The sequence below is a fragment of the Grosmannia clavigera genome (genome assembly GCF_000143105.1).
Source record: "Grosmannia clavigera kw1407 unplaced genomic scaffold GCSC_89, whole genome shotgun sequence".
Taxonomy (NCBI): Eukaryota; Fungi; Ascomycota; class Sordariomycetes; order Ophiostomatales; family Ophiostomataceae; genus Leptographium; species Leptographium clavigerum.
This window is the reverse complement of record NW_014040569.1, coordinates 151,741-177,566: the sequence shown is the minus strand read 5'-3', so window position 1 is coordinate 177,566 and position 25,826 is coordinate 151,741. Positions and strand designations below refer to the sequence as shown.

The 25,826-nt window shown below is 56.7% G+C and overlaps 9 protein-coding genes across 9 annotated transcripts; 5 read left to right on the top strand and 4 right to left on the bottom strand.

The window, feature by feature from the left end:
- Window positions 1-549: 549 nt before the first annotated feature.
- On the top strand, window positions 550-6,906 carry CMQ_5569 (ddhd domain containing protein; the record flags this gene model as incomplete). The annotated part of the gene is made up of 6 exons (XM_014313156.1): window positions 550-816; window positions 1,289-2,880; window positions 3,405-5,297; window positions 5,370-5,605; window positions 5,665-6,697; window positions 6,753-6,906. The coding sequence occupies 6 exons, from the start codon at window positions 550-552 to the stop codon at window positions 6,904-6,906; spliced, it is 5,175 nt and encodes a 1,724-aa protein (XP_014168631.1).
- A 1,568-nt stretch (window positions 6,907-8,474) lies between these two features.
- On the top strand, window positions 8,475-10,337 carry CMQ_5620 (uncharacterized protein; the record flags this gene model as incomplete). The annotated part of the gene is made up of 1 exon (XM_014313207.1): window positions 8,475-10,337. The coding sequence occupies one exon, from the start codon at window positions 8,475-8,477 to the stop codon at window positions 10,335-10,337; it is 1,863 nt and encodes a 620-aa protein (XP_014168682.1).
- Window positions 10,338-10,459: 122 nt separating this feature from the next.
- Window positions 10,460-15,307, bottom strand: CMQ_5484 (malonyl-acyl carrier protein; the record flags this gene model as incomplete). Its single annotated transcript, XM_014313071.1, has 8 exons — window positions 10,460-11,631; window positions 11,706-11,736; window positions 12,099-13,210; window positions 13,287-13,402; window positions 14,113-14,293; window positions 14,365-14,720; window positions 14,792-14,892; window positions 14,963-15,307. 8 exons carry the CDS (start codon window positions 15,305-15,307, stop codon window positions 10,460-10,462), a joined length of 3,414 nt encoding a protein of 1,137 aa, XP_014168546.1.
- Window positions 15,308-15,917: 610 nt separating this feature from the next.
- Window positions 15,918-17,993, top strand: CMQ_5725 (viral a-type inclusion protein; the record flags this gene model as incomplete). The annotated part of the gene is made up of 3 exons (XM_014313312.1): window positions 15,918-15,932; window positions 15,997-16,281; window positions 16,338-17,993. 3 exons carry the CDS (start codon window positions 15,918-15,920, stop codon window positions 17,991-17,993), a joined length of 1,956 nt encoding a protein of 651 aa, XP_014168787.1.
- A 225-nt stretch (window positions 17,994-18,218) lies between these two features.
- On the top strand, window positions 18,219-18,691 carry CMQ_5786 (uncharacterized protein; the record flags this gene model as incomplete). Its single annotated transcript, XM_014313373.1, has 2 exons — window positions 18,219-18,317; window positions 18,425-18,691. The coding sequence occupies 2 exons, from the start codon at window positions 18,219-18,221 to the stop codon at window positions 18,689-18,691; spliced, it is 366 nt and encodes a 121-aa protein (XP_014168848.1).
- Window positions 18,222-19,291, bottom strand: CMQ_5693 (short chain dehydrogenase reductase; the record flags this gene model as incomplete). Its single annotated transcript, XM_014313280.1, has 2 exons — window positions 18,222-18,355; window positions 18,403-19,291. The coding sequence occupies 2 exons, from the start codon at window positions 19,289-19,291 to the stop codon at window positions 18,222-18,224; spliced, it is 1,023 nt and encodes a 340-aa protein (XP_014168755.1).
- Window positions 19,292-20,007: 716 nt separating this feature from the next.
- CMQ_5710 (cell division protein) lies at window positions 20,008-21,520 on the top strand (the record flags this gene model as incomplete). The annotated part of the gene is made up of 8 exons (XM_014313297.1): window positions 20,008-20,301; window positions 20,365-20,415; window positions 20,475-20,501; window positions 20,590-20,946; window positions 21,023-21,039; window positions 21,100-21,148; window positions 21,208-21,369; window positions 21,452-21,520. The coding sequence occupies 8 exons, from the start codon at window positions 20,008-20,010 to the stop codon at window positions 21,518-21,520; spliced, it is 1,026 nt and encodes a 341-aa protein (XP_014168772.1).
- A 423-nt stretch (window positions 21,521-21,943) lies between these two features.
- CMQ_5705 (60S ribosomal protein l18) lies at window positions 21,944-23,172 on the bottom strand (the record flags this gene model as incomplete). The annotated part of the gene is made up of 4 exons (XM_014313292.1): window positions 21,944-22,021; window positions 22,086-22,456; window positions 22,549-22,653; window positions 23,169-23,172. The coding sequence occupies 4 exons, from the start codon at window positions 23,170-23,172 to the stop codon at window positions 21,944-21,946; spliced, it is 558 nt and encodes a 185-aa protein (XP_014168767.1).
- A 738-nt stretch (window positions 23,173-23,910) lies between these two features.
- On the bottom strand, window positions 23,911-25,197 carry CMQ_5670 (mitochondrial carrier protein; the record flags this gene model as incomplete). The annotated part of the gene is made up of 5 exons (XM_014313257.1): window positions 23,911-24,151; window positions 24,219-24,355; window positions 24,429-24,572; window positions 24,775-25,110; window positions 25,189-25,197. 5 exons carry the CDS (start codon window positions 25,195-25,197, stop codon window positions 23,911-23,913), a joined length of 867 nt encoding a protein of 288 aa, XP_014168732.1.
- Between the last annotated feature and the right edge of the window lie 629 nt (window positions 25,198-25,826).

Below are 25,826 nucleotides of genomic sequence, written 5' to 3'. Positions count from 1 at the left end.
TCTTTCCATCCGTCTCTCCGGCTTTCTCCACCACAGCCACTCGCCCACCCACACACACATGAACAGTTCCCCAACCGCCTCGGGGTTTTTTTCTTCTTTTTTTTTCTCGTCGCTCATTCTAGCTTGGCTGCTCTGCTTCTCTATTGTTTCGCGTCCTTCATTTGCTTTGCACGTTCTTGTCCTCATTGTTTGCATAGCCTAGTTCTAATCTTGACATTTCAACCTGCTCCCGTTTTCTTTGTCTTTTTGTTTTCTCTCCGGCCTCAACGCTGCCTTCGACTCGACGGCCTCAACGCCCCAGTATAACCGAAAGCCGAAGTCTCATTCAGCTTCAAGACTTCTGTGAACTCTCCCTCCTCTTCCCCTCCTTCCCTCTTCGACTATACCACTACTCTCCCGCGAAGTTCAACCCTCAATTCTTTCTTGCACTGCCGCAGCCTCCAACTTGGTTCAACATGCAGCAAGGTCTTGAGACCGTATAAGCGATTGGGAAACGGGATTAGCAAGCACGCGGTACGCACACACGCTCTTGCCCCGGGCGCCGCCGCCATGGCCTTCAACTTTAACTGGTCGCCGCTTGCGGCCGATGCCAGCTTCTACCAGCGCGCCCGGGACCTCCTGACCACTGCCCTGAACAAGACTCCGAAGCCTCCCATTATCGTCGACGACATCATTGTCACCGAATTCAATCTAGGCTCCGTCCCTCCCGACCTCGAAATCCTCGAGATCGGCGATATCGCCGCCGACCGGTTCCGCGGCATCTTCAAAATGTGCTATACGGGCGATGCCTTTCTCACCCTCAAAACACGCGTACAGGTTAGTGATATTCTGCGTTCTCTGTAACGCTGCTTGTCGTCCGCCTCCGCAACACCCACTCTCATGTGCTGCGTCTTCGGCCCCTCTCTTCCGTGGGCAGTGGGTCCGAGCGGCGGTGAACACACGATAACGTCTTTCTATTCCATTTTTGGCAACTTTCTCTCCACTCTTGTCTCTGTTTCTGTTATCGTGCCGGCTGCCGTCGGGCAATCACACCTTGGTGCATTTTCTTCGTCCATAAACGCCCTTGGTCGCATCTCACGGTGCTTAGTCTCATTGTTTCCGAAAGAAGATGTTTGGAACCCCGCTGTTTGTTTATTTTCGTTTCTCTTAGCTCTTGCAATTCTGCCGTGAAAGGTGTTGCCAATATCTCTTTCTCGGTATTTTCTTACACACCTCATTTCCCATTTTTACTACACCTCAATGTCATTGCATGTCATAGTTGCTAACATGCGTTGTCCTGTAACAATAGGCCAATCCGCTAAACACATATCTCTCCTCCAAACCATCCTTCACCTCTCCAGAACCACTCGCCGCGGCATCCAGCTTGACGATCCCACTCCAAATCACATTATCCGAAATCAAACTCTCCGCCTTCATTATTGTCGTTTTTTCAAAACAGAAGGGGTTGACTCTTGTATTTCGCAATGACCCCCTCGAATCGCTCAAGGTCTCGTCGACCTTTGACTCCATTCAGTTTGTTAGGGACTACCTGCAACGGACGATCGAGGGCAAACTCCGCGACCTGATGATGAATGAGCTGCCGGCCATCATTCACCGCCTGTCACTTCAGCTGTGGTCGCCCGACCAGGCACCCAAGGAGGACAGCAACGCTACCGCCGATGATGACGGTGAGGTGCGCGTGAACCCGTTAGCCGACGTGCCGCCAGATGCGGTGGACGCGTATGGCAACCCCATCGACGCTGGCGAGATATCGTCACTGTCGACCACAGGCAGCCCAGAAACCCAGTCGCTCTTCTCGCAGAAGAACCTTGTGCGGCTGGCGGCGCTTACCAACTCACACCGGACACTGTCGCTGTTCACCCCTGGCATTCGGGAAGTTGTCTTTCGGGCATGGACACGGCCAGTTGATCGGCAGGATGCCAACGGCAGCGGCGGAACCGGCAGCAGCAGCAGTCCGCCGTTCTCGACACCGAATCTGGCGCGGTACAACTCGTATACGGCAGCAGCAACATCCACGACCGCCACTACTACCACATATACATTCTCCGACACGGGCAGCCAAGTTCACGGTCATTTACCTGCACGGCCATCAATGGTCAGCATGGGCTCCGTGACTACAGGACTGTCCCTGGGTGCCAATCACAGCCGACATAGCAAGGCCTATGGCGGCGCGCGCAAGAAGAAGACGCGCGTGGTCAATCTGCGCAAGAGCAGCGACAGCAGCAGCAGCAGCAGCAAGGCCCCCATTGGTGTCGGTGCGCCGGTCAGCGAGGTCGAGACAGGATCCGATAGCGTATCGGTGCAGGGCGCCTTGTCGGAGCCCATTCTTCCAGCATCGATTCCCGAGGAGAATGAACTGGAAGTACAGCCAGAACTGGCGACAGGGCCCCCGGGCAGACCAGGGCTAGCTGGGCTAGCAGAACTGGGACAGCCGGCAGGACAAGGAGTGCAGGCACAGACAGCGGCCGCCATTGCCATCGAGCCAGTCACCAGCATTGGCGCAACGCTGGCAGCAGCCGGCCGTGCCCCGGACCAGAAGGCGCCTGAAACGGCAGAAGCAGCAGTGCCAAGGGCGATGGTGCCCGGGTTTATGCACGCGGGGGGCGTGCTAGAAGCGGCGCTGGCCGACGAAAAGCGGCGATCTCAGGCGGCGGCGGTAACAGCAGCCGCAGCATTAGCAACATCAACGCGGCCAGGCATAAGACCAGGTACACGGTCCGGCGCACGGCCCAACGCACGGCCACCGCAGACAGCACAGAACGACTCGTCAACAGTGGTGGAGAAGGAGTGGATTATGAAGATGGCGAGCGAGATTGCCAGGCGGGTCTACGACGAGAACCGCAAGAACCCTACCTTTTGGGACGAAGCGCCACCTCCGGCGTACGAGGCTACGAGATAGATGAACCGTTGTATGAATTTATCAAATTGAACATTCTAAAAATTAGTGGATGCACGTGATACGGCGAATCGGTATACATAATTACGTAGTGCTGCGCTTGTATGGACTGTATAAAAGTACAGTGCATCGCTCGTAGAAACACAGTATAACTCATCGCGGTCGGAGCCGTGATTATTGCTCTTAAAGGCATAACAAAAGATAAGGATTAAGTGCCTACTAATCTATATGCCGTCATAGGCAGTTGTGAATAGGTGCGGACACATCCACTTCTTCTAGCTCGTATTCTCGGCGGATCAGACCTCGGGGATCAGCAACTCGGCTTTCTTACTTTTCCGTAATCCTTTTCAGTCTCCCCTTTTCTGCCAATGGGCTCGCTGTCATCGACGGTGTGACTGCTACGAGGAAAGAAAAAAAGCTTTCTCTGCGATTGCGTGGCCACATCGCAACATCCAATCCGCCACTCCCGCTGGTATCCGGGTGCACCCCCACTGCTCTCCACAGTCAGTGACCAGTCGCGACAGCAATCAGCAATTAGCAATCAGCAGTTCTGCTGTTCCCGACCGACGTTGGCGCCCGCCGCGAGACGTCTTCCCGTTGCAGTGCGCCTGCGTCCGCAGCTGGCCAGCCGGCTTTGCAGCCTTCCGACGAGCACGAGCAGCCTCGAGGCATCGACGGTAGCTAGCAGCGACATCCAGGAAGCGATCGGGCGACGGTGGTGCGACCGGGGTGGTGCGTGCGAGACTATGGCGCCGACGAGCGAGAAGAAGGCGGACAGGGCGACGCTGCTGAGCTCGATCAACCCGTGGGGAGCATCTCGGCGCAACGCGTCGCCGGCGCGAGGGTCCGAGGCCGAGACGCCGTCTGTTGGTGTGGCTAGCGGGCCAGGAGGAATCGGAGCAGTTGCGGCAGCCGGAGCGACAGGGGCAGCAACAGTACTGGGACTAGGCTCGACGTCGGGGCCAACGATGGGTTCTGGCGCAGCAACACCGTCAGGGGGCGTGCAGGACCACAGCATCAGCCCATTCTATGGACGGAGCATCCGCGAGTATCCAGCCGGATGCCCGCTGCTGAACGTGCAGTGGTTCCACGCCGTGGACGTGCCGAAGCGCAAGGCCGAGTGGTTCAAGGGCAAGAAGGCGGTGGCCAAGGACGGCAAACCACCGCCACGGCCGAAAAAGTACGTGGCTTTCTCGATATCTGACAGCCGATCGATCGAGACGGCGTACCAGGCGGTGCTGGAAAAGATGGAGGACAGCCGACGGACGTCGGGAGCGCAGGCGTGGGGTACGCGCCGGCGGTCGCCATCCTCACGACGGGACACGGCCGATTCGGGCGACCTGGGCGATATGGGGATGGAGGGAAGCGATGTTGACGGACTGGGACGCGGACAGACCGGCCAGCCTGGTTCCCGTCACGGCCGCGGCGTCAAAGTGCCGGTCAACGAGGATTTCTTGTTCGACGTGAATGTTGAGGACCGCGAGCTGACGCCGGTCTACTGGCTCGGACCGGTCTATGACGTGCGGCGCGGCAGCTGGTTCTATCAGGAGGGCTCGACGCTGCGGCCGTGTGAGGAGAACTTGGCGGCACAGCTGGAGGAGGGCTACCTGAAGGTGCGGCCGTGGCAATATGCGAGCGAGAGCTTGACTGAAGATGCGGGCGGTCCTGGAGGCTCCAGTAGCTCTGGTGGCTCTGGCGGTCCGGGGAGTTCTGCATCTACGCCTCCTCTAACCTCTGCCACTACGTCTACGACGGCTGGCGACTCCTCGCAGCTGCAGACGCACCGGTTGTTTGGGCAGTACATGAACCATGTGGCCACATATCAAGACGCGACGACGGCCTGGCTGTCGACGGACGGGATGCTGTCGTGGGTGACGTCGACCGTGTACGAGCGCTTTTCGGGCGGTGGCTTCATGAGCGGCGTCAAGCTGGTGCGTGGGTACTCGGAGCCAAAGAAGGCCAAGGAAGCCAAGGAGGCCAAAGAGACCAAGGAGACCAAGGACGCAAAGGACGGCAAAGAGAAGCAGCAGCAGCAGCAGCCGACCGGCGGGAATGCAACCGACGAAAAGAGGGCCAAGGCGCTCAAGAGGCGGTCGGCGCCGCCCAGCATACAGTCGGAGCGATCGGACGGCGACATTGGCGGCGGCGACGATGCAGAGGCGGTGTCTGAGGTGCAGTTCCGAGGCAAGCAGCTGCTGTCATCTTTGATGGGAGGCGGCGGAAAGAGCAGCCGCAGCAACAGCAGCGCGAACGTGCCAGAGGCACAAGAAGAGGAGATCCGCAAGCGGGAGGAAAAGGAGATCCAGGATGACTACAACGGGCAGAGTGGAGAGACGCAGGGTCGCGAGATCGAACATCTTGTCCTGGTGACTCACGGAATCGGACAACTACTGGGAATTCGGTGAGTCATCTTCATGATGCTGACATAATACGTTATACGGTATACGCTACACGCATACACTAACACGTCCAGCATGGAGAGCCTAGACTTCATCCACGACGTCAACATGCTGCGCAAGACGCTTAAGGCAGTGTACGCGGGCTCACCCAGTCTGCGGGCGCTGAACTCGGAGCTGCCGGGCGGTCCAGGCAACTGTCGCATCCAGGTGCTACCAGTGTGCTGGCGTCACATCTTGGACTTTCCCAAGCGTAACGAGGGACGGCAGCAGACGCAGGACCTCGGTGACATGAACGAGGAGGAAGATTCATGTAAGTGTGTGGTGGCTCGCTGTTTTTGCCTTTTTGAGACGCTGTCTGACATGCACAAGATCCGGCCCTGGAGGATATCACGATTGAGGGGATGGCGTTTGCGCGGTCGCTAATCTCAGATCTGGCGCTGGACGTGCTGCTGTTCCAGAGCTCCTACCGCGACCAGATCTCGGAGATTGTGGTGCGGGAGGCGAACCGGATCTACCGGCTGTTCCGTGAGCGCAACCCGGGCTTCAAGGGCACGGTGCACGCCGTCGGACACTCGCTCGGCTCAGCCATTCTGTTTGACATATTCTGTCGGCAGCGGGATGACCGGACAGTAGCGCAGTCGAGGCCTGGCAGTGGCAGTTCCAAGCAAGCCCGGGACCTGAGCCTTGCGTTTGACGTTGAGGACTTTTACTGTCTGGGCTCACCGGTGGGCCTATTCCAGATGCTGGAGGGTCGGACCATTGCGGCACGGCCTGAAAGCAGCGATGGGGGAACAAAAGGAGGAGGAAAAGGACGCACAGCGTTTGTGGACCTCACGTTGAACGAGTCGGATGCTGAGCCGCGGGTGGTGTCATCGCCGCGGGTGTCACAGCTGTTCAACGTGTTCCACCCGTCGGACCCGATCAGCTACCGGCTGGAACCGCTGATCTCACCGCCCATGGCCAGCCTCAAGCCGCAGGTGCTGCCCTACACCAAGCGCGGCCTCTTTGGCAGCGTGGCGCCACAGGGACTGACCGGCATCGGTGCCAAGGTTGGTCAGAGCGTGTCGGGCCTGTGGTCGAGCTTGTCGGCTGGAATTGCGAGCAACCTGCTGAACCGCAGCCTGGGCTTCAGCCAGGAAGACGTGGCGAAGCTAGGCCAGGAGGCGGGCGGTGCTGCTGCTGTGTCTCCCGGGGGAGATGTGGCGCTTGTCGACGGCGATGTTGAGACGTTGTACTCGCACTTTCAGAAGAAGCGCGCCAGCCTGAAAGGCGAGGATGCGACGACAGGCAGCCACAGCAGCCAGTGGCTGGCCGAAGAGGCCAAAGCGCAGCGCATGCGTCGTGAGGAGGCCAAGGTGCGGGCGCTCAATCGCAACGGCCGTGTGGACTATAGCATTCAGGAGTGAGTTTGTCTTTCTTGGATGCTGCTGTCCTTTGATTAGTATTAACCTCTTCAGGAGCGTGCTCGACTTCAATCCCATCAACACCATCGCCTCGCACATGGCCTACTGGGCCGACGAGGACGTCAGCCACTTTATCATGTCGCAGGTGCTCTCGCACCGGGCACGACCGACGCGGAAGCGCAAGAACCAGCATGCGCATGAGACGTAGATGGCAAAAGGAGCCCGCTGACAGTCGAATGGGATAGCGACAGTGGAGAGAAGAACTAGGCAGCAACTGGACGGAGTTATTGGGCATAGACAAGGAAGGCGCAAAACAGGAGAATCTGCCATTGAAATTGTGTGGCTAGCATACCGCGCATAATAGACCTGAATAGGAATGTACGCTCGGTGTAGCCCTCAACAGTTCCGTCGAAAGGTGGTGAAATGGCACTCGAATTTTGTGTATTTATAGACATTATTACTCCATACTCCGTATTAGAAAGTACGTATGAAATTGACTGATGGCGTCTAATCCGTACCAAAAGCACAACATGCATCAACACAACGGGCTGCTCCGCTGCAACGAAATGACTCGAGATGCACCGTAACGGCTGAAGTGTGTAAAGAGCAATAGGCAAGGTTAGTGAAGGCAGCTAATCAAGCTTCCAGAACAAATTTTACCCTGCGGAATTTCTGTCCTGTGCAGCCGAAGAAATCGAAAAGGGGTCACGCTCTCAATTTCGTAGCCTAGTCGCATTGCTACCGAACCTTCTGGAGAGAAAGGGGGTGGGGAGAAGGCCCACTGGGCGCGCCTGGCTGTCAGAACAAGGAAGAATCAAAGAAGTTGCAAGGAACAGTCGAGTCGTAAGGTACTTGTTTACATTGGCTTGCCATTGAACAAAAACGCAAAGCATTGCATTAAACCTCATGAATGCAGAGCGTCAAGTTCCTGCCACCAGTCGACTACTCCGTAGTCCGTACGAACGGTACATAGGAACTCGTGCATGGCGGGGATCCACGGCCTCGGCAGCATTGCTGACAGCCATGCTGGCATCTGAGCGTGCATAGAGGCCCACAGACGAGCAGCTGATGGCGTCAGAGTTACATGGCCGGGGCGGGCGAAGAAGCCGGCGTGGTAGCGGCAAGCTGGGAAGAACAGGCGGCCGGGTCCTGGCCGAGTGGCAATAGCCGACAAGCGAGTGATTCTGCACAGGACAATCCCTGCATGCTTCACCGCTGACCACGAATAACAAAGCACGATACTCATCATCTTGGACACGTCTGCAAGACGATCAAACACACCGTTTCCACCAACTGTCGACCAACTCGCCAGCACAAAGCCAGCCAGTCGGGTGCAGCCGCAGCTGACCTGCTGCACAGTCTGTCCTAGACTGCGTTGTTGGCAGGTCCACTATCAGGCCTCTGTGGGGCGTTGGACGGCGCAGCTAAATTACGGAGTACACGTAAATAAAAGCAGTCGGTGTGCTCTGGTGGCCCCAGGCGCTCGGCCAGGGGTCAGAATGGGGGGAAGCAGAAAGCGGCTTGGCCTCGTTTTCTTCACAATCTTCCATCCGGATTTCCAGTTCCCGACAGTACAAAAGAGTGTCGAAGAGGGTGGTCCACGAGTTCTGATCCGTCGTATCACAAGCCCCCTGCTTTATATTCGCTCTCCCTCCTTTTGCTGCATCTGGCACCTTTTTGGCTTTTGGCTTTTGGCTCTTGGTTTTTGGCTTTTGGCGTCTGGCACTTGGCCTCTGGCCTCTGGCATTTGCTTTTGCCCGGTCTAGTCATCCCCACATGTCGCTCCCGGTGCTGTCGTTGGCCGTCTCCGGAGCAGCGGCTGCAGCAGCGGCATCTGTTGTGGGCGACCGTGTCTTTGGACCGGCCAAGCGACAGCGGCCGTCTTCGGCTTTGACATCGACATCGACATCGACATCGACATTCATCTGCGCAGCCGATGGCTTCCTCTTCTTCTTCGTCTACGGCTACATTGTCCGCCACCAGAAACGGTCGCCGACAGCCACACCAACAAAGCTCGGCTTCAACGAGTTTCTCGCCTCGACAGCAGCGGCCGCCTGCTCGCACATCTTCTCGGCGAACACGGCCGCCGATGGGCTGGCTGGCCTGCTGGCCAGCCGGCGTAGCAGCTCGGCCGAGGACCTGGCCCTGACGCTGGACCCCGGCATCGCCTTCTGTCTGCAGCAGGTGCTCGGTTACAATTGCCAGAAGCTGCCGTGGCTGCAGCGTCTGCGCTATGGCAGCGGCCGGAGACGACACCAGCAGGGACGAATCGAACATGCAGCACGGCTCGCTGCGCGCGCGGCTCTCGACACTGCGATTGTCTTTGTGCTCGCAGCCGTCAGCAAGGCCGTCTCCACGACGCTCACGTACCCGCTGCTCACAGCGGGCCGCCAGCAGGAGGAGATGGATCGGGCAGAGAGGGCAGACAGGGCAGAGCGGGCAGAGCGGGCAGAGCGGATCGACAGGGTTCTGGCGGCAAAGGCGGCCGAGACAACGGGGAATCAGCTGTTTGGCTCACGAACCGATGTGGAGATCAAGATGGCGAGCATTGCAAAGGACGCAGCGGAAGTGGCCAAGAGCCCTGCTGCCGGGGTGTCTGCTGGAGCACCTGCAGTCGACACACCCCCGGAAAGCCCCAAAGCTGCCGATTTCAAGGACGTGCTCCACCCTTCCAGGAGCACAACCACAGCCACGACCCCGGCCACGGTTGACATGGCCCGGCCGCCCCAGAGACGACGGCCACTGGCCCTCTTTGCGGGCCTGCCACATGTGCTGGCACGGGCGGCTCTCAGCCACGGCCTGACCATGGCGGGCCAGCGGGTGCTGTACACCATCGTGCTGCGGCTAGCCTATGCTGTTGCGGGGGCGCTGACGCGGCTGATCGAAGGCCGACGTGCACGGAAGAGCAGAGATGCAAACCGTCTGCCGGATTGGACGAACACAGAGCAGACGTACGACCGGAAATTGGTCTACGTCCGCGACGAGGACGCGAACCGAGCCGTTGAGAACACGGTCGAATCGGTCCGGCCGCAGCAGCTGATGCTGCAGAAGCAGGTGCACGAGCACCAGTTTGAGTCCCAGGAGGAGGTGCAGATGGCCTTTGAACAGGTCCAGGCAACCCAGGAGACCTCGACAGAGGCTTTCACCCGGGCGAAGCCTTCGCTGGTCGTCCCGAAACCTGATGCTGTTCACCGGGTCGACTCTCCGGTACCGGTCAAGGCATCCATACCAGCCCCCCCAGTGGAGCTGAAGATTGTGCAGATACCTGTGCAGCAGAAACAGCTGGCGGCCTCGACACCGAGCCGATATTATGGTGGTGGTGGCATGTCTCTCGGCATGGTCGAGGAGCACACCAGCTACGTCCTAGACAGCCCGATGCCACAAGCGCAGCCGACCAACGCGTTGATACGGCCGCAGGCGCTGCAGGCGTCGCCGCCAGCCAAGGGGCTGGTGACCATCGACCGAAGCCTGCACGAGGATGTGGCAGACCGGCTGCAGAACATCGACATCTCCGGCCCGAGCATCCAGGGCCCGAGCGAGGCCTTTTACGGCTACAGCGATAACAACGTCGAGGAGGACGAGGAAGAGGGCACGGTCATCTACAACATGATCTCGCGCACACAGCGGGTTGTGTGGTAGGATATCGGATATACGGGAACCAGGCGACGGAGCATCTTGTCATAGCGTTGGTATCTTTATGGTGTATTAGAATGGTAAACCAAGTCATCCGGAGGATCCGGCAATATCTATCCTATCCCCTCTCAACACTGAAACGCCACAGCGTTCTTCTTGACCTCGCTAGCACCGCCGGCCGAGAAGCCGGTGCCCTCGCTGCGCAGCTCGACGAGCCCAGGCCGGACGCGTTCTTTTTCCTTCTTGTGCCTGTCCTTGCGGTCCTTTTTGCGCTTCTTGCCCTCGGCCTCCTCGGTCAGGTCGGCCTCACAGACGTAGCAGCGCACCACGCCGGCCTCGTCCTCGGGTGCGTGGGGATCGTGCAGCAGCATGCCGGCACCGGCACCGGCACCACTGCCGCCCTCTATCGGCCGCACGAACTGGTGCACGCAGCTGCGGCAGAGCACGTGACCACACGGTTTAGCCATGACGGCACGTGACGCATTGGACAGCGAGCGCTTGCAGGCTGGACAGATGCGACGGCCGGCGTCGTCCTCGGCGAACTGCAGCGACACGAGCGTGCGCAGAGAGAGGGCGTGACCATCGTTGGATGCGGGACAGGCTGTGGTGGTGTTGGTGGTGCCGTTGGCTGATGTCGAGCCGATGACGACGCCTCGGTTGGACGACGGGGTCTCGGACGGGGCCCAGAATGACGGCAGCGCCGAGGCATCTCTGGCAGCAACACGATCGGCCTCAATGGCACGACGAGCACGCGCGCGGTCCTCATCGACGACGCGCTGCAGATCGCCGTCGTCGAGCTCAAACTTGCGTTTGCGGGTAGGCGACGAGGTATCGGCAGTGGCGGTGGTCGTGGTGCTGGCAGCGGCAACAGTGATAGCTAGCAGAGGTTTTGACCGAGTTTCTCGTTCTTGCTTTTCGTCTCGCAGCCTCACCTCGCCGCCGCCTCCTCCTCCTCCCAACCCTGCTTGCACGAGGTCGAACTGCACGACGGCACGAGCCTCATCCTCGGCGGCCTCACGCAGACGGTACTCCTCACGATCACGCTCAGCCTGTGCCCGCAGACGATCTAGCCGCTGCAGCTCCTGCTTCTGGGCCAGCAGGTTGCGCAGCGCGCACTCGCGACAGAACACGTCGCCGGCTGGACAGGCGACCGGGTCCTGGGCCGGCTCTAGGCAGAGGGCGCAGGCGCCAAAGGGCAGAAACGACTCGCGCGTCAACCGTGCCGACGAGACTGTCCAGGCAGCCTTGGCCAGCGACCGCTCGTGCGCCGTGAAGACGGCTCGGCTGGTGTTGCGCTTGCCTGGTAGGTTAGCAGGGCAGACGAGAGGACGAGAGGACGAGACAGGAGCATAGATTCGGAAAGCTGAAGCTTACTGTGGGACATGTCGACAGGCAAGAGGGTAAACTAAACTGACATTAAGAAGAGCACGTCCACAAACATGTCAAGCCAAAGGACCAAGACAAGTGGCAATAGCTAGAATCCAAATGTCAAGGCTGCACTTTAGTGGGTCTTCCGGCTGCATCAGCAGTGGAGCCGGGCAGTCACCGCTAGTCATCAGCGGTCGCGCCTGCCTCGCTACATACTCCGTAGTAGCCTCCAGCCTATCTGCACCTTCCCCGTGGTCGGTGTACATAACAATAGTAGTACTCTGTATAGTAAAGGATATATCCTACAATGTCCAATTTAGAGCCTCATTTTCCCAGATTCAAGCCAGACACCCAGAACACTCGTACACAGGACACGCAGACAGCTCACTCCTCGTCGACAAACGACTCGGTCTCCTCTAGTCCCCGCAGCACCTCTTCGATCTCGCTAGGGTCTGTGATGGCCCACACGCCGCCACCTTTGACCGGATCCTTACCGCGCATGCCGACCTCCTTGCCGACTAGGTTGCGGCCGACCTTTCCGGGCCCAATGCCAACCCAGCGCCGCACGCGCTGCTCCTGGTCCAGGTAGCGGATGCTGTCCCACCACTGCACCGTCTCCTCGCACTGGCGCGCCAGCAGCTCTGTCAGCTCGGGCCGGCTGCTAAACGGTCGCGCCGTCACGTTGCTGATGCATGGCAGCCGGCCTGGAAACTGCACCGCCCACGGCCGCTCCTGCTCCAGCATTTGCCGCATCTCCGCCACGGCCGGCCGCATGATTGCGCAGTGGAAAGGGCTGTCGCTGCTGAGCCGCACCGCCCGCGGATCGTGGCCCATAAACTGCCGCACCTGGCCGAGAAGCCGCTGAATCCGCTCGATGCTGCCGCTCAGCACAATCTGGTTCTTGCTGTTGATATTGCCAATGTGTACCGGCGCCGGATGGCAGAACGGAACGTACGGCGACGGCGGTGTCAGGTCCAGCGACGACAGCGACGACAGCGACGGCAGCGAAAACGACGACAGCAGTGGTGTCTGTCTTTTCTCCCCCAGAATCCGCTCGATCGCCCTGACGAGGCCGGGCAGATACTCAGGCTCCGTCAGCACCGCCACCATGCCGTACTCGCCGCCGCCGTGCGCTGTCACCGCCTGCCGCGTCGCCTTGGCCATCGCCTCAGCCCGCCGTCGCACCAGCCAGAGACTGTCGCGAAACTGCAGGTAGCCACCTGCCACCAGTGCCGCAAACTCTCCCAGCGAGTGTCCCAGCGTCACGTCCATGTGCTCGGATATCCGGAACCCAAAGTCGCGCTCCAGCACCCGAACGATCAGGATTGACGTCGCCATGATCGCCGGCTGTGCCTGCGCCGTCGCCGTTAGCAGTCGTCCTGGCCCCGACTGAATCACCTCCGTCAGCCGGTATCCCATGCAGTCGTCAATCTCCTCCATCGTCTCGCGCGTCGTCGCCGGAAACGCCTCCAGCCACGGCGTCAACATTCCCACCCTCTGCACGCCCTGGCCTGGTCGAGCATCTGTGTCAGCAGCCGGCACCGCCACCGATCGAAGAGGGAACAAGCTGACAAGATGCGCACCCACCTGGAAAGAAGATTGCCGTCTTTGGCCGCGGCCGCGGTGTTGCCAGCGGAATCGACGACGACGACGATACCGCTCGCCGTTGATGTGCTACCCGCGCGGTGCAGTGCGTGTGGCGGCTGCATCGCAGGGGCAGAAACCGGAGAGCTCCCATCGCCGTTGTGGCAGCTAGGCAGACGTTCGGCTGTGGCCGCTCCAAGGACCAGCGGAAGTCAAGAGACGGGTCGGAGGACGTCAATCCACACAACCAACGCGAGACATGTCTCTCCAGTGCACAAGAAGCTGCGAAGAACTGCAGACCCACTACCCGGCGAGAAGCCGAAATTGCATGTGTACGTGTAGGTTGCAAATAAAATCACTGGCCACATGGGGTCCCCAAACTCGGGTCTTTCGGGGCAACTATAGCCGTATTCCGGTCCTGCTCGTGTAAATGGCCAGCCCCGCTTTCCATTCTCAGCTTAGCCGGCGGCGGTTCGGGCCAGAGGGACATGTGAGGTAGCACGTGATTCTGATGAAGGCTATTGCTCCCAACGACAAGTTTACAACAATCGATTGTAACCGTCTAGAAATTGACCGACGTCCCATGTTATCCGTACATTTTTACCATCCAGGGCTAAAATCTAACACTGCTCCTTTTATGTCACCCTTCGTGCTGAGTTTAACTGTACACATGTCGACTGCGTTCCATTCTCCCCTGTTGTCTCGCCCGCCGTCATGCACCTTGGCCAGCCTACAACATATTTTACTGTCCCTGTAGGTGCACCACAGTCATGTCTTTACGCTTCATCTCTCCGGGCCGCTAACGTGACACCCGTTTCTCCGCGCTCACATAAACGGAGGCAGGGAGAACGGGTAGCCCTGATTCTTCATGCGGAAGACGCTCAGCAAGAAGCTGTACATGACGAAAATGACACCGGCCCAGATGGCAGCAGCCAGCTTCTGCGTCCGCGCGTCCGTGATTCTCGGTACCTTGATGGCGAGAGAAATCGTAGCGAACGACAGCACGGCATCTAGTAGACAAGAGGTCAGCATCCGCTCAGCGACAAGCCGACAAAATGTCCAAAGTGTGCATAATTCTTACACATAGCAGCGACAATCTGCGTCTCCATTCCGAACTGGTTCTGGAACCCGCCAGCAAAGTACGTGATGCCACCGCGACCGTCTCCGGTCACGTAGGGCACCTTGCGGATTTGGTTGAACATGTGGCCGCTGGTAAAGAGGAGAATGGCGATCAGGCTGGTGGCCGCCCAGAGGTTGCGATTCTGGACAACGGGGAGAACGTAGGGCCAAGCGACAAACAGGGTTGTGATCGCACCCAAGAAAATGGTGATACCGGTGGCCCAGCCAACCCAGTTGATCGGACGCTGGATGGGCGGGTGAGGCCGGTCAGGGAGGTGGCGTGCCAGCCAGTTCTGGACCACCTCAGCTTTGCCGGGACTGATGAGCAACGGCCTGTCAGCGTCTGTACATTGTCGTCCTGTCTTTCAGTCATTCAGCCCGCAACGTACCCATTGCCAAAGTCGTAGCGGATTGGGTCGGCCTTGCTGACTGCAAACGGACCGGCTGTGGGCGGGAAGAAGAAGAGGACGGGGGCCGTCTGGAGGCCGAGCTGTGCAGAAGAAACCGGATTAGCCTCGAGGGCCCCAAGTGCGTGGCAGAGGCGTTCTGCCGTCACATACCGACATGAACGTCTCCCGACCCTCGTTGAAGTCGAGCGAGGAAAAGACGACCCGGGACTCGCCAGCCTTGTCACCCTTGGTCCAGCTGCGGGCCAGCAGGTCAAACTCGGGCTGGAACTCACGGCACAGCTGGCAGCCGAACCGGGCGTCCATGGCGGTTAGCAGCACGACCGAGCTGTAGTTGCGCTGTGCGCTGATAAGTTTGCCGTACTTGGCATCGTTGATCTTGATGGGGGTCGAAGAGAGCTGCTGGGCATGAAAGTCCAGGAACAGATCGGCCTTGGGAGCAGCGGCGAGGGAGCCCGCCACGAAGGCGGACGAGACGAGCAGCGAGAACCAGCGCATTTTCGCAATTGTTGGGGCACAAGTAGGAAATTGGTGTTGGGCGTGCCAAGAACAGAACTGCCAGAACACGACGTGCACTCTTCGTCTGGGCCGAGGGGTCGGTGCTGTCGAACAAAGACTGCGAGTGTAGCCAGAGGGGAAGAGACCTGGCTTTCGTTGTTGGCGAAGCTGCTGCAGCTCTCTGTTAGACCAATTCAAGGAACCACGTACGCCGTAACGAAATTCTTCCACTGATTGGCTACTCGTAGTTGTACGTCGTATCTTACGTGCTGCTCCTCCGGACCATTCTAGTACCGATCCGAGCAAGGCTAGCTCTTGCTTCACATGCTGAGCTAATCAACACTAGCTTCATTTGGACGCAAAGTAAACAACTCACACAACAAAACACGCCCTGCCTTTCCCTTGTTACTTGTCCGTCTTTTGGGGCTATATTGTCAAATCTCGCCAATAGTGTGACCTTCGGGATCGAGGCGGCTTGCTCATTATCTGCTATAGCTCTCCTTATCCAGTGTCTTTATTTCAGGGGGTTTGCTTCCTTTTCTTTTCTCGGTTTATTTTATTTATTGGCGAGTCGCTCTTGCGACGAGACGCGTCTATAGTCATCAGCAACATGGATATTGACAAGGTGCGCCGAAACGCCACAGCTCTTCCAATCTAGACCGCTTGGTGACTGACAGCAGACGCGACAGAAGTCTGAGAGGAGCCATGAGCTTGGCCTTAAGTACTTAGAGGCCAGACACCAAGAAATCATCGTGGTCAAGGAGGAAGAATCTCGGAAACAGAAGGTGCAAGCTGTACTTCTGCACGAGAAAAATGACCAGCTTGAGGACCAGCTGTCTCAGCTGAACTATCGCATGAAGACGATTTCATTCGACTACGAAGATGCGCGCATCAAGCTGGATAGCATGGAACTAAAATGCCAGGAACAAGAAAAGCAGTTGCGCGCGCAGGTCCGCGAGCATTCTACTCTGCGGGTAACTTTGTATTCCATTGCATGTAATTCGAAAACAGAGTTGCTGACTGAGTGCAGACGGAACTGATGTCACTCAGCAGTGTGACCCAGGACTCTACCAAGGTGTTGACAGAGAAACTTGCTCTGTCTCGTGAGATTTCAGTTCTGAAGCCCGAAGTGGAGCATCTGAGGTCCCAATTGGCACACCAAAAGGATGTGCTGGCTGAGAAGCTGGCGCTCGAACGACAGCTAAACACGCTCGAGCTTGAGCTGGCTAACGAAAAACGGGCGGCACAACGAGCAGCTCAACGACAGGAAAGCCAGGAGAGCGAGATGGAAAAAGAGCTCCGCCAGCAGGTACAGGATCTCGAAAAGAAGGTCGCCAGCGAGAGACGCGCCAAGGACGCGCAAATGGAGTCCAAAACCGAAATGCAACAACGGATCCAGGAGCTCGAGGCGCAGTTGGGGCAGGAAACCCAGACAGCCGAGCAACGGATGAGCAAGGAAGGCAGCAAAGCCACCGAGAAGCTCAAGAATGCGATAAATGATCTAGAGAGGGCGCTGGAGGGCGAGAAGCGCGAAAGCCAGCGTATCCGAAAGGAGGCCGAGACGGAATTATCCGAAGCACGCAGCCAAACTGAGGCTCTTGAGCAGCGAGTAGCAGACCTCAAGGCGAAGTTGCGCGAAGTCCGGGACGAGCTCAAAGCCGCTCGTGTAGAGCTGGCAACGACCAAAGAGAGCGTGAACCACATTCCCGATATTCCCAAGAAGACGGCCAAGACAACGACAAAGTTACAGACACAAGCGCAGCGGAAGCGGCGAGGCGCTGAACAAACCGGCCCAGAGCTCCTCCTCCAGACGCCCGGCATTGGCGACGAAGGGCGAATGAAGCGGCCGCTTAAGAAGAGGGGCTTTGACCGCATAGTTGCTGTTGAGAAGTCGAACTTTTCCATCACGCCGTTCCTCAACAAGACGGCGAGCATGGCGGAAGACGACGTGGAGGCCGAGCCAGCCGGGCCATCTGAAACAGAAGGCCTGGTGCCAGGGCCAGAATCAGACGAAGCGGCAGCATCAGCACCGGAAGACGAAGGCGAGTCAGAGTTGCAAGATTCAATCCTGGGTACGACCGTGACGTCGTCCATAGCTCTGCCTTCTGTCGACGTCCCAGCAATCGCTGCGGTAAAGTCGAAAAAGGCCGACGGTGGCGAAGCCCCCAAAAGACGTGGACGGCCACCCAAGGAGAAGGTGCTGGGTGAGATGCTGGCATTGAAGAAAATTGTGCAAGTCTCGGCGTCCAGCGGAAAGGAGAGCACGGTGGCAAGAGAAGGGCCGGCTGCAGAGGCATCTAACGAACAGGAGAACCGGCCTCCCATCAAGGCAGCAGTGGCGAAGAAGGTGCTGGGAGCCGTAGGATCGGTGACAACGAAAGTTGTAGCTGAGCCGGAGCCCAAGAAGAAGAAGCGGAAGATTCTGGGCGCCAGCAACAGCACCATCTTTAATGATGACGACGATGCAGGTGTAAAGGGTAGTGTGGTGGAAGAAGCAGTAGCAGGAGCATCCGGACCGACGGTCAAGCGCACAGCTAAGGCGCTAGGTGGCACGCGGCCTATGGCGACCGGAGCAGGCAAGCGGACGATGTTGGGTGGTGTTCGAAATGCTTTTGGGGCTGTCGGTGGCGGCTTTTCACCATTGAAGAGAGACCGACGTGGAGTAAACGCAAGTTTCCTTGCTTGAGGCACCTGTTATTTTGCATGCATTATGCATTGGGTGAGGAGTCGGCAATATGTTCTTAGCATTAGGTGTTTTTCTTTTCTGGGTTGGCATAGAGCGGGTGTACATTGATTGGATAGCCCGGGTATCCTGGCATGGTACTATAAGCTGTATGGTCATGTCTGGTGATGATTTCGCTCTTCGGGATATGTTGCATTTGTAGAACATCAACAGGACTGCCTGCTGGACATGTCACATGAACAGCTTCACCTGCTCCTCGCTCCAGTCCCAGAATGCCTCGCCGCCACCGCCACCTCCCTCGGACTTGGGCTGGGCATTATGGAGAATGTCACTGCGCATGCTGAGGAAGCGGCCCCACGGGCCGACTGCTTGGATTAGCTAAGAGCGCAACAATAGGGGTAGAGACACGCACTCCATCCACCAGACTTGTCCAGCGTGACGTCTGGCGACAGACCGGCAAACAGCTCCGTGTAGGCGCCGTAGACGGAAGGGTACAGCATGAAGCGGACAAAGGCCTTCATGACGAGCGTATGCAAAAGGCCAGCCTTGTTGTCAGAGTTGCGGTAGAGGTCGGAATCGAGGTTGCCGGGGTTGGCGGCGATACTAACGATGCCGTCGACACGGTGCCGGCGAGCAAACTCGGTGCTATGCAGATAGTTTCCTGCCTTGCTGGCAGCGTACTTTGCAAGAAAGATGGGTGAAGAAGGGGTGGTAGCAGGCAGGTTGACAACGTCGATGCCGCCAGTGTCCGACATTTCGGCGGCGATGGACGAAACCCAGACAACGCGGACGCTGCCGGGAGGCGTCGTTTCGCCAGACCTGGCCGTTGCTGCCAGCATGGGTGTCAGCAGGCGGGTGAACAAAAAAGGCGCCAAGCAATTGACCCCGATCTCGAGGTCGTAGCCCTGCGCCGTCCTGGGCTCGTCCTCGGGCGGCACTAGGACGCCGGCGTTGTTGAACAGCACGTCGAGGCGTGACTCGCGCGCGAGAAAGACATCGACCGCAGGCTTGATGCTTCGCAGGTCGGCCAAGTCGAGCAGCAGGAACTCGAGACGGCCGTGAGTGGGAGTGGCTGCCAGTTGGAGCTCTTCTATGGCCTGGCGGCCCTTAGTCTCGGAACGGCAGGCCAGATAGACAATAGCGTTAGCTCCATAGAGTATGCGAGTGAGCTCGCGGCCGACTCCGGTGTTTGCCCCCGTGACGATGTAGACGCGACCAGAGAGATCCGGAAGGTTTTTTTCCGTGAATGCCGGAGCCCAGGGGAAGTTCTGGGACACAAAGGAGGGGCGGAGGGCATACATAAGTAGAGAAACAAGGCCAGTCAATAGGGAGAAGTATTAGAAGGAAGAAAAGGGAAGTTGTGTCTCTTACATAATGAGAGCGTAGACAGAGAAGGCTTAGAAGAGAGGCAAAAAGTATCTTACTCCAGAAGCTCAGCTCTGAACATGAGCTTCGTAAGCCCCACCGCGCGCTATCTGTTTGTACCCCTCTTAACAAGAGACACAAGTAAGAAGGCAGTCCTTAAAACACATTGGCATAATATTCTTATTTGCTTGCAGTTTAGAGCAGATATGTAGCGTAAATATGAAATATCTGGCTCTCGAAGAATAAAAGCGATGCGAAAAACACCGGTCCTGCTGCTAAGGCTATCGGTTGTGCATCGTGGTTGCCCTGCGAGCTGGATCACTTGCTTCTCGTCCGGTCGCTCGTTGTTTTTTAAAGTCAGTGCGCGCTCTTCCTCTGCGACTATTTTATATATAATAGCACCCAAATTGCTTCAATACTAGACAAATGATAGCACTAAAGCACACAACGATGCCAGGCATACAAGTGAGCCAACTGCAGGTAACACCGGCCACCAATCAGCGGCCGCCATTCTGCTTCGCTGCCAATAATATTCCCAATTTTTTCGTGCTTTGTAACTCAAAAACAGTCCCAACAGAGATAATGCACAGCTTCTGCACCTTAACAGCCGGCTATCCAACGTCCCGGTGTCTGCATCCGCCTTCGCCCCCTCATGTCACCGGCCATTGAGAGGCTTGGCGGCCGGCTAGCGGTGCGACTAGGCCTCACCGGCAGCCTCGGGCCTGCATACGCATCTTCGGTCTCCCGCCGGCCAGCAGGACTGGCTGCCCTCCCGGTGCCGGCAACCAAATGCTGTTGGCGCTGCCAAAGGCGGCTGTTTTCCATAACCGGCGTGGTCGCCGGGTCGTCTAGCTCGCGATGGACCTCGCGCCAGGAGAAAGACATCTATGCTCGCGAGGCCAAGGTCAGGGGTCTCAAGGGCCGTGCCGCCTTTAAGCTGCTAGAGGTGTGATATCCTCTTGCTTTCTACTTGCCTTTTGATTGCTTTCTACGGGCTTACATCTGGCAGATGGATAGTAAATATCGCCTTTTTAGGCCTGGCCAGATGGTCGTGGATCTCGTAAGTCTTCCTTCTCGTTCGGGCTCCTGTGGAGAATGACCTGTTAACACCTCCAAAAGGGTTATGCTCCGGGAAGCTGGTCCCAGGTGAGTTGCCTTTCTGCACAGGACATGCTGCTCAGGCAGGAGTTTCTTTTTAACGTGCCTGCCTCGCCTCTCCCCTCACTCCTAAAAGGTGGCCTTGGAGCGAACAAAACCGACTGGTCGAGTGCTCGGCATCGATCTCATTCCTGCCCAGCCTCCACGCGGTGTATCGACCATCCAGGGAAACTTCCTGGCACCATCGGTGCGCGCTTTGGTCAAGGAGTACCTGGCCACATCAAAGAAGCGGCCGATCGCCAGAAATCGCGAGTCGAAGTCCGACCCCGACGCCAGAGCTCCTGACGATTTTGAAGAGGCTACTGATATCGTGCTCGACCGCCCCAGCTACCTCCAGATAGGACAGGAGGAAGCTTTAACCAGCGCCCTCCCATTGACAGGCGAGGATGTGGCGCCTGTCCAAGACAGCATCGACAGCAGCCGCACGGTAGATGTGCGGCTCACCCTTTTCATATTTCTGTCATCTCTTCATCGTTGTGTTTCATATGTTTTTCGCTGACACCCTTTAGGTAGTTTTGAGCGACATGTCAGCGCCCTGGCCCCAAACTTACGGCTTCTGGCTGAGAACTCTAAGTAACCCGTACAGGATGATGAACACGAGCGGCACGCCCTTCCGCGATCACGCTGGAAGTATGGTACGAACTCCCACCTCGCCCGCTATTTCCGCTCGTATCTCCTACTGATAGTTTCCCAGGACCTCTGCGCTGCCGCCCTCGAATTCGCCAGTGACACGCTGCGACCCGGCGGCCACTTTGTCTGCAAGTTCTACCAGGGCGGTGAAGACAAAGCCCTGGAGACACGCCTGTTAAAGATGTTTGCCAAGGTGCACCGGGAGAAGCCCAACTCGTCAAGGAGTGTGAGTTGTCTCTTTGATTGCGCATGCCAAAAACGAATCGTGGGAACAGGCTGATTGACACACATTGCAAATCGTTTTATAGGAATCGAAAGAGTCCTTTTTTGTAGCGCTAAGACGGAAAGGCAACGTCAAATGGGAGGACCTTCAATGACGATATAAACAAGTGCAACTTTTGTAAAACATACTTGTATATTTACGACGATACCACTCACAGTCCTACTCTCGCATATATAGTGTCCGCAACAGCTCTTAATTTGATTGTTATCATTCGGTTTTGATTTGGTTTGTAGTTGCGGTATAAAGCCCATTCACGCCAAATCATGCAACACAGAGTCCATTCGAGATCGTAATCCCCGCCCCCCAACACATTGTGACCTTTTCGTTCTTTTATTGTCCTTTCACATCTTTCTCTTTTGCTGGTTGGATATGCATGCCCTCCTTCTAGACACGGAGAGCAAGGCGTGAAAACAGCAGAGAGCCCGACGCTCCCAATCCAGCAACCGGAGAGAAAAGAAAGCAAACACAGACACACGCAGATCTTCCCACCACAGAACCCCACGCAACAAGGTCTCGCTTAGACCTTGAAGCCGCGAGACCGTCTCCGGCCACGAGCACGCTCGAACTTGCGGCCCTTGGATGCGACGTAGGGCTTCTATAATGGGGTTAGAAGAGAGAAAGAACAGAAGAAAAAAGACAGGAGTAGGGTGTGGACGGACCTTGTGGCTGTGCGGGCCGAAGCCGAAGTGCTTGAACGCCTCACGAGCGTTCTTGGGGCCGCGCAGGAGCAGCGTGTTGGCACCAGTCGGCTTCTCGAGCGCAAGCTGATCCAGGGTCAGGGCACGGCCGCCGGCAGCAGCGATGCGAGCGCGGGCCGTAGCCGTGAAGCGCAGGGCAGCAATGTCGAGCTTGGGCACCTTAAGCAGGCGGTTGTCGTCGGTGATGGTGGCGACAACGACGATCGTCTTCTTGGCACTGTCACCGTTGCGCGTGTTGGCCGCAATGCGCGAGAGCGAGACGGGAGGCCGGTTGATGCGGCTCATAAAGAGACGGCGCAGGATGACCTTGTTGAATGAAGAGTCCGTACGGCCTGGCGGAGGTGATTAGGATACCGTTGTCAGTACCACAGACGACACGGTCAAGAAGAACCAAGAGCCAAAACGGAAGGAGGAGATAACTTACGAGCAAGGAAGCGGTACAGCTTCACGAGCAGCTTGAGGTAGACGTTGTCGCTCTTGGGCGCCTTGCGGTGCGTAGACCGCACGTGCTTCTTGTTCAGATCGATACCTACATAAAAACAAAGAAAAAGAAACCGAAAAGGTCGTGTCCTCCCAGTCAGCCGATTTGGTCTCTTTGGTATGCTCAGAAAACAATTTGTAAAAATTGGAACAGATGGCTGGGTCGAGATAGAACCGAGAGAGGAAAGCAGCCGTCGTCATGTCTTTCTCTTCCCCCTTCCCCGTCCAGGGGTGAGATCAAAGAATGAAAATAGCTGCCAGCCTCAATCGCTCGACACCAATGCCAAGGTTCGCAGATGGGAAGAAGTAGGGCAGTGGCGGCGGGGGAGCACAAGAGGACGATCAAGATCATCGACAGGGAGGAAGGGAGAGAGATGGTCATGTTCAGCCCATTTTCCAGGGCGGATAGATCCAATCAATCGCCGACCTCATATTCCCTGTCTCTCTCTTTCGGTCCTTTGACTGCCTCGTCCGTCATCACCCTCCAGCTTCCCTCCACTCGCACACTCTTAACAAGAGCCGTTCTCCCATATTTCAGGAAGAATGCTGTAATCTCTCACGTACCCATCTTGAAGTCGACTTAAGGATTCGAAAATAAGAAAATCCCCCAGGACCCGAACGTTGATTTTGTCGAGGCAGAAAGTCGTGATGGTTGGAAAAAAGAGAAAAAAAAGAACGGCAGAGGGGGCCTTAACAAAAGAAAAAGACGAAAATTAGGACACTAAAGCTTTGGCGGGTCGAAAATCTGCCATGCAGAGAGAGCCACACGAAATTAATTGGTGTGCAGGCGGTGAGTACTGGCAATTAGGGTAATTGAGAAATCTTACTCTGTACTCCGTACTCCGTACAGTACACCAATTCGGCGCCCGAGAATTCGGGCATCAAAGATGAGTACTCCGCAAGATGCGTCTGCTATGTACCAGGCGTCATTGCTTCACTCCTGTGCAAAGTGAAAGAGCTATGGCTCTGCATCAGACGTGCTGCAATGCTCAAACATTTCAAACATTTGTTTAATTGCCTTATGTCCTCAAAATTCTATCTCGAATCCCTTCCTAATAATGCAAAAGCTTAAGCTTAACTTAACCAACGCTGCCCATCACCATTGCCGATGACTGTTTCATCGAACAAGGTCCTGTCTTTAGATGTGTGTGACCAAAATAGGTACAGTGCCTCTAATCCGCCTGTCTGCTTTTACCCAAGGCCGCAAGAAACAACGGAAAGAGGCTTTATCTAGAGTTTAGCGATTAATCGCCGCATATGCTATTTTTGGTCGCAATCCCCCTTCTACTTAACATACAGGTCATAGCTATGATGCTATGTCTTCCGGCTCGGGACGTAAGCCGACAAGGAAGTCTCTGGTTACCTCAAAGCTTAGCCAGTTGGACGCCATGCTAGGCGTAACTTTTAGCAGATTCGGGACGACACCTTTGTAAAGACCCCTCAGTCCTTCTTGCATAACAATGACGCGGATAGCATCATATATTGACTTGTACTGGTAGCCCATGCCGGACATGGTGTTGATCTGGAATCGGCGGCGCAGCACGTCACTGTCGGGCGAATGTCAGTCTTGGTATGTAGCAATACATATGGATTGGATAACCCGGGAGTGCGTACAATGGATATGTGCAGGTCTGTGCGACTGCGCCGGAAATGGCACCTGCCAACAGCTTACGCACAGCCGAAGGGTTCTGCTCGCCCTCTTTTGTGAGGTACTTTCGAGCTGCCTCATAAACCATAAAGTTGAGCCCAACCTGTCAACGGTCAGCTTCAAATCCACAAATCCACCTCAACTGTTAGAAAGATGAGCAGGGGGGACATGCTTACATATGGTGCCACGCCGGCTACTGTTGGAATGATGCCGCGGTAGAGGGCCAACATGCCACCTTCGTTTTTATACATCAAGAGCAGCGTCTCCCACATGCCCGGTAGCTTTTGTGGCCGGCTGCCCAGGTCGGCGAAGGACGCTGACTGGATGGAGAGTCGTGTCCGCACGATGTCGAGAGGATAGGTGCATATTACCGAGGTGATACCTGCGAAGCCACCACATATTAGGCGAGAAAGTGAAGTCATATCTGCCCCAGGATATGGTTCGAAAAACTGCGGTTGCATACAAGGTCAGCCATCGGAATAATCTCAGAGACGGGTAAGAGCCGTGCGTGCTTTGGCCTACCTTCTTGTACGCATTGTAGCTCCCAAACTGTACGGCAGAGTACGGCACGATGCGAATGCAGTTGGTGCCATTGCCACGCATAAAGCCACGCCAGCCTTCCTCTACCCACATCTTCTTGAGCGCCTTGCCCACGGATAGTTGGTACTCGGTGCGCCCGGCGCTCTGCACTTGAAACAGGATCTTGAGACGCTCGAGCGGAGAGACGACGGTGCGGGAGACGGCACCGGCCACTCCACCACCACAAAATGCGGCAACCAGAGGATCGGATATGAAATTATAGAACTGGGTCACCGCCGGGGACGAGGCGGGCCGGGGTGGTGGTTTAAGAACATCCTCCTGAGAAAATGTTAGCATATGCGGATGCGCGCAGCCAGCTCTCTCAAATTGCGCAATGGATAGACTCTGAAAACGTACAGAAGCCATTGTGAAAGATGGACAGATGAGTCAGATGCAGGGAGCGCAGATGAACTCGCTGAAAGCGCTCTAGAGAGCCTCTCAAGGCGCAAGAGCAGTGTGCAGCGGCCTGCTGTGATCGCGGGCGTAGCCGCGCCCTTTTTTTAGATGATATAAAAATAATAAAAATACAAAGTGAGAGCTAATCCGAAATGGGCGGCTTTGCGGAGGAGACGACTTTGGGTGGATGCGCGTATTAGGTCGCTAATAAGAGGAGCCGACAGACAGATAGAATAGCAGGGGTATTTCGGAAAGACTGGGAGCAAAGGAAAAAGAAGACGAGGAGGCCAAAATGGGATCGGCACGAGGCGCGGGCGTAAGAAATGGCATTGAACGAGGCGGTCTTAGTTTGCTTGCTGAGAGAAGAGCTACGGCATCACCCAATGGCGTACCAGAGTTGACGCTGTGTCGTTCAAAGGGGGGCAAGGCTGCTGAGTTGATCATATATAGCGCAGGCGAAATGAAGTGAGTGGCATTGCCAGGCCGCCACCTTTATAGGAGACAAAATAAGGAGCTCAAATCCCTTTATGAGAAGGCGTATCTGGCCGATGGTTGAGTGCGAGTGGCTTTGACTTTTGCTTTAGTTTCTTCGCTATTTT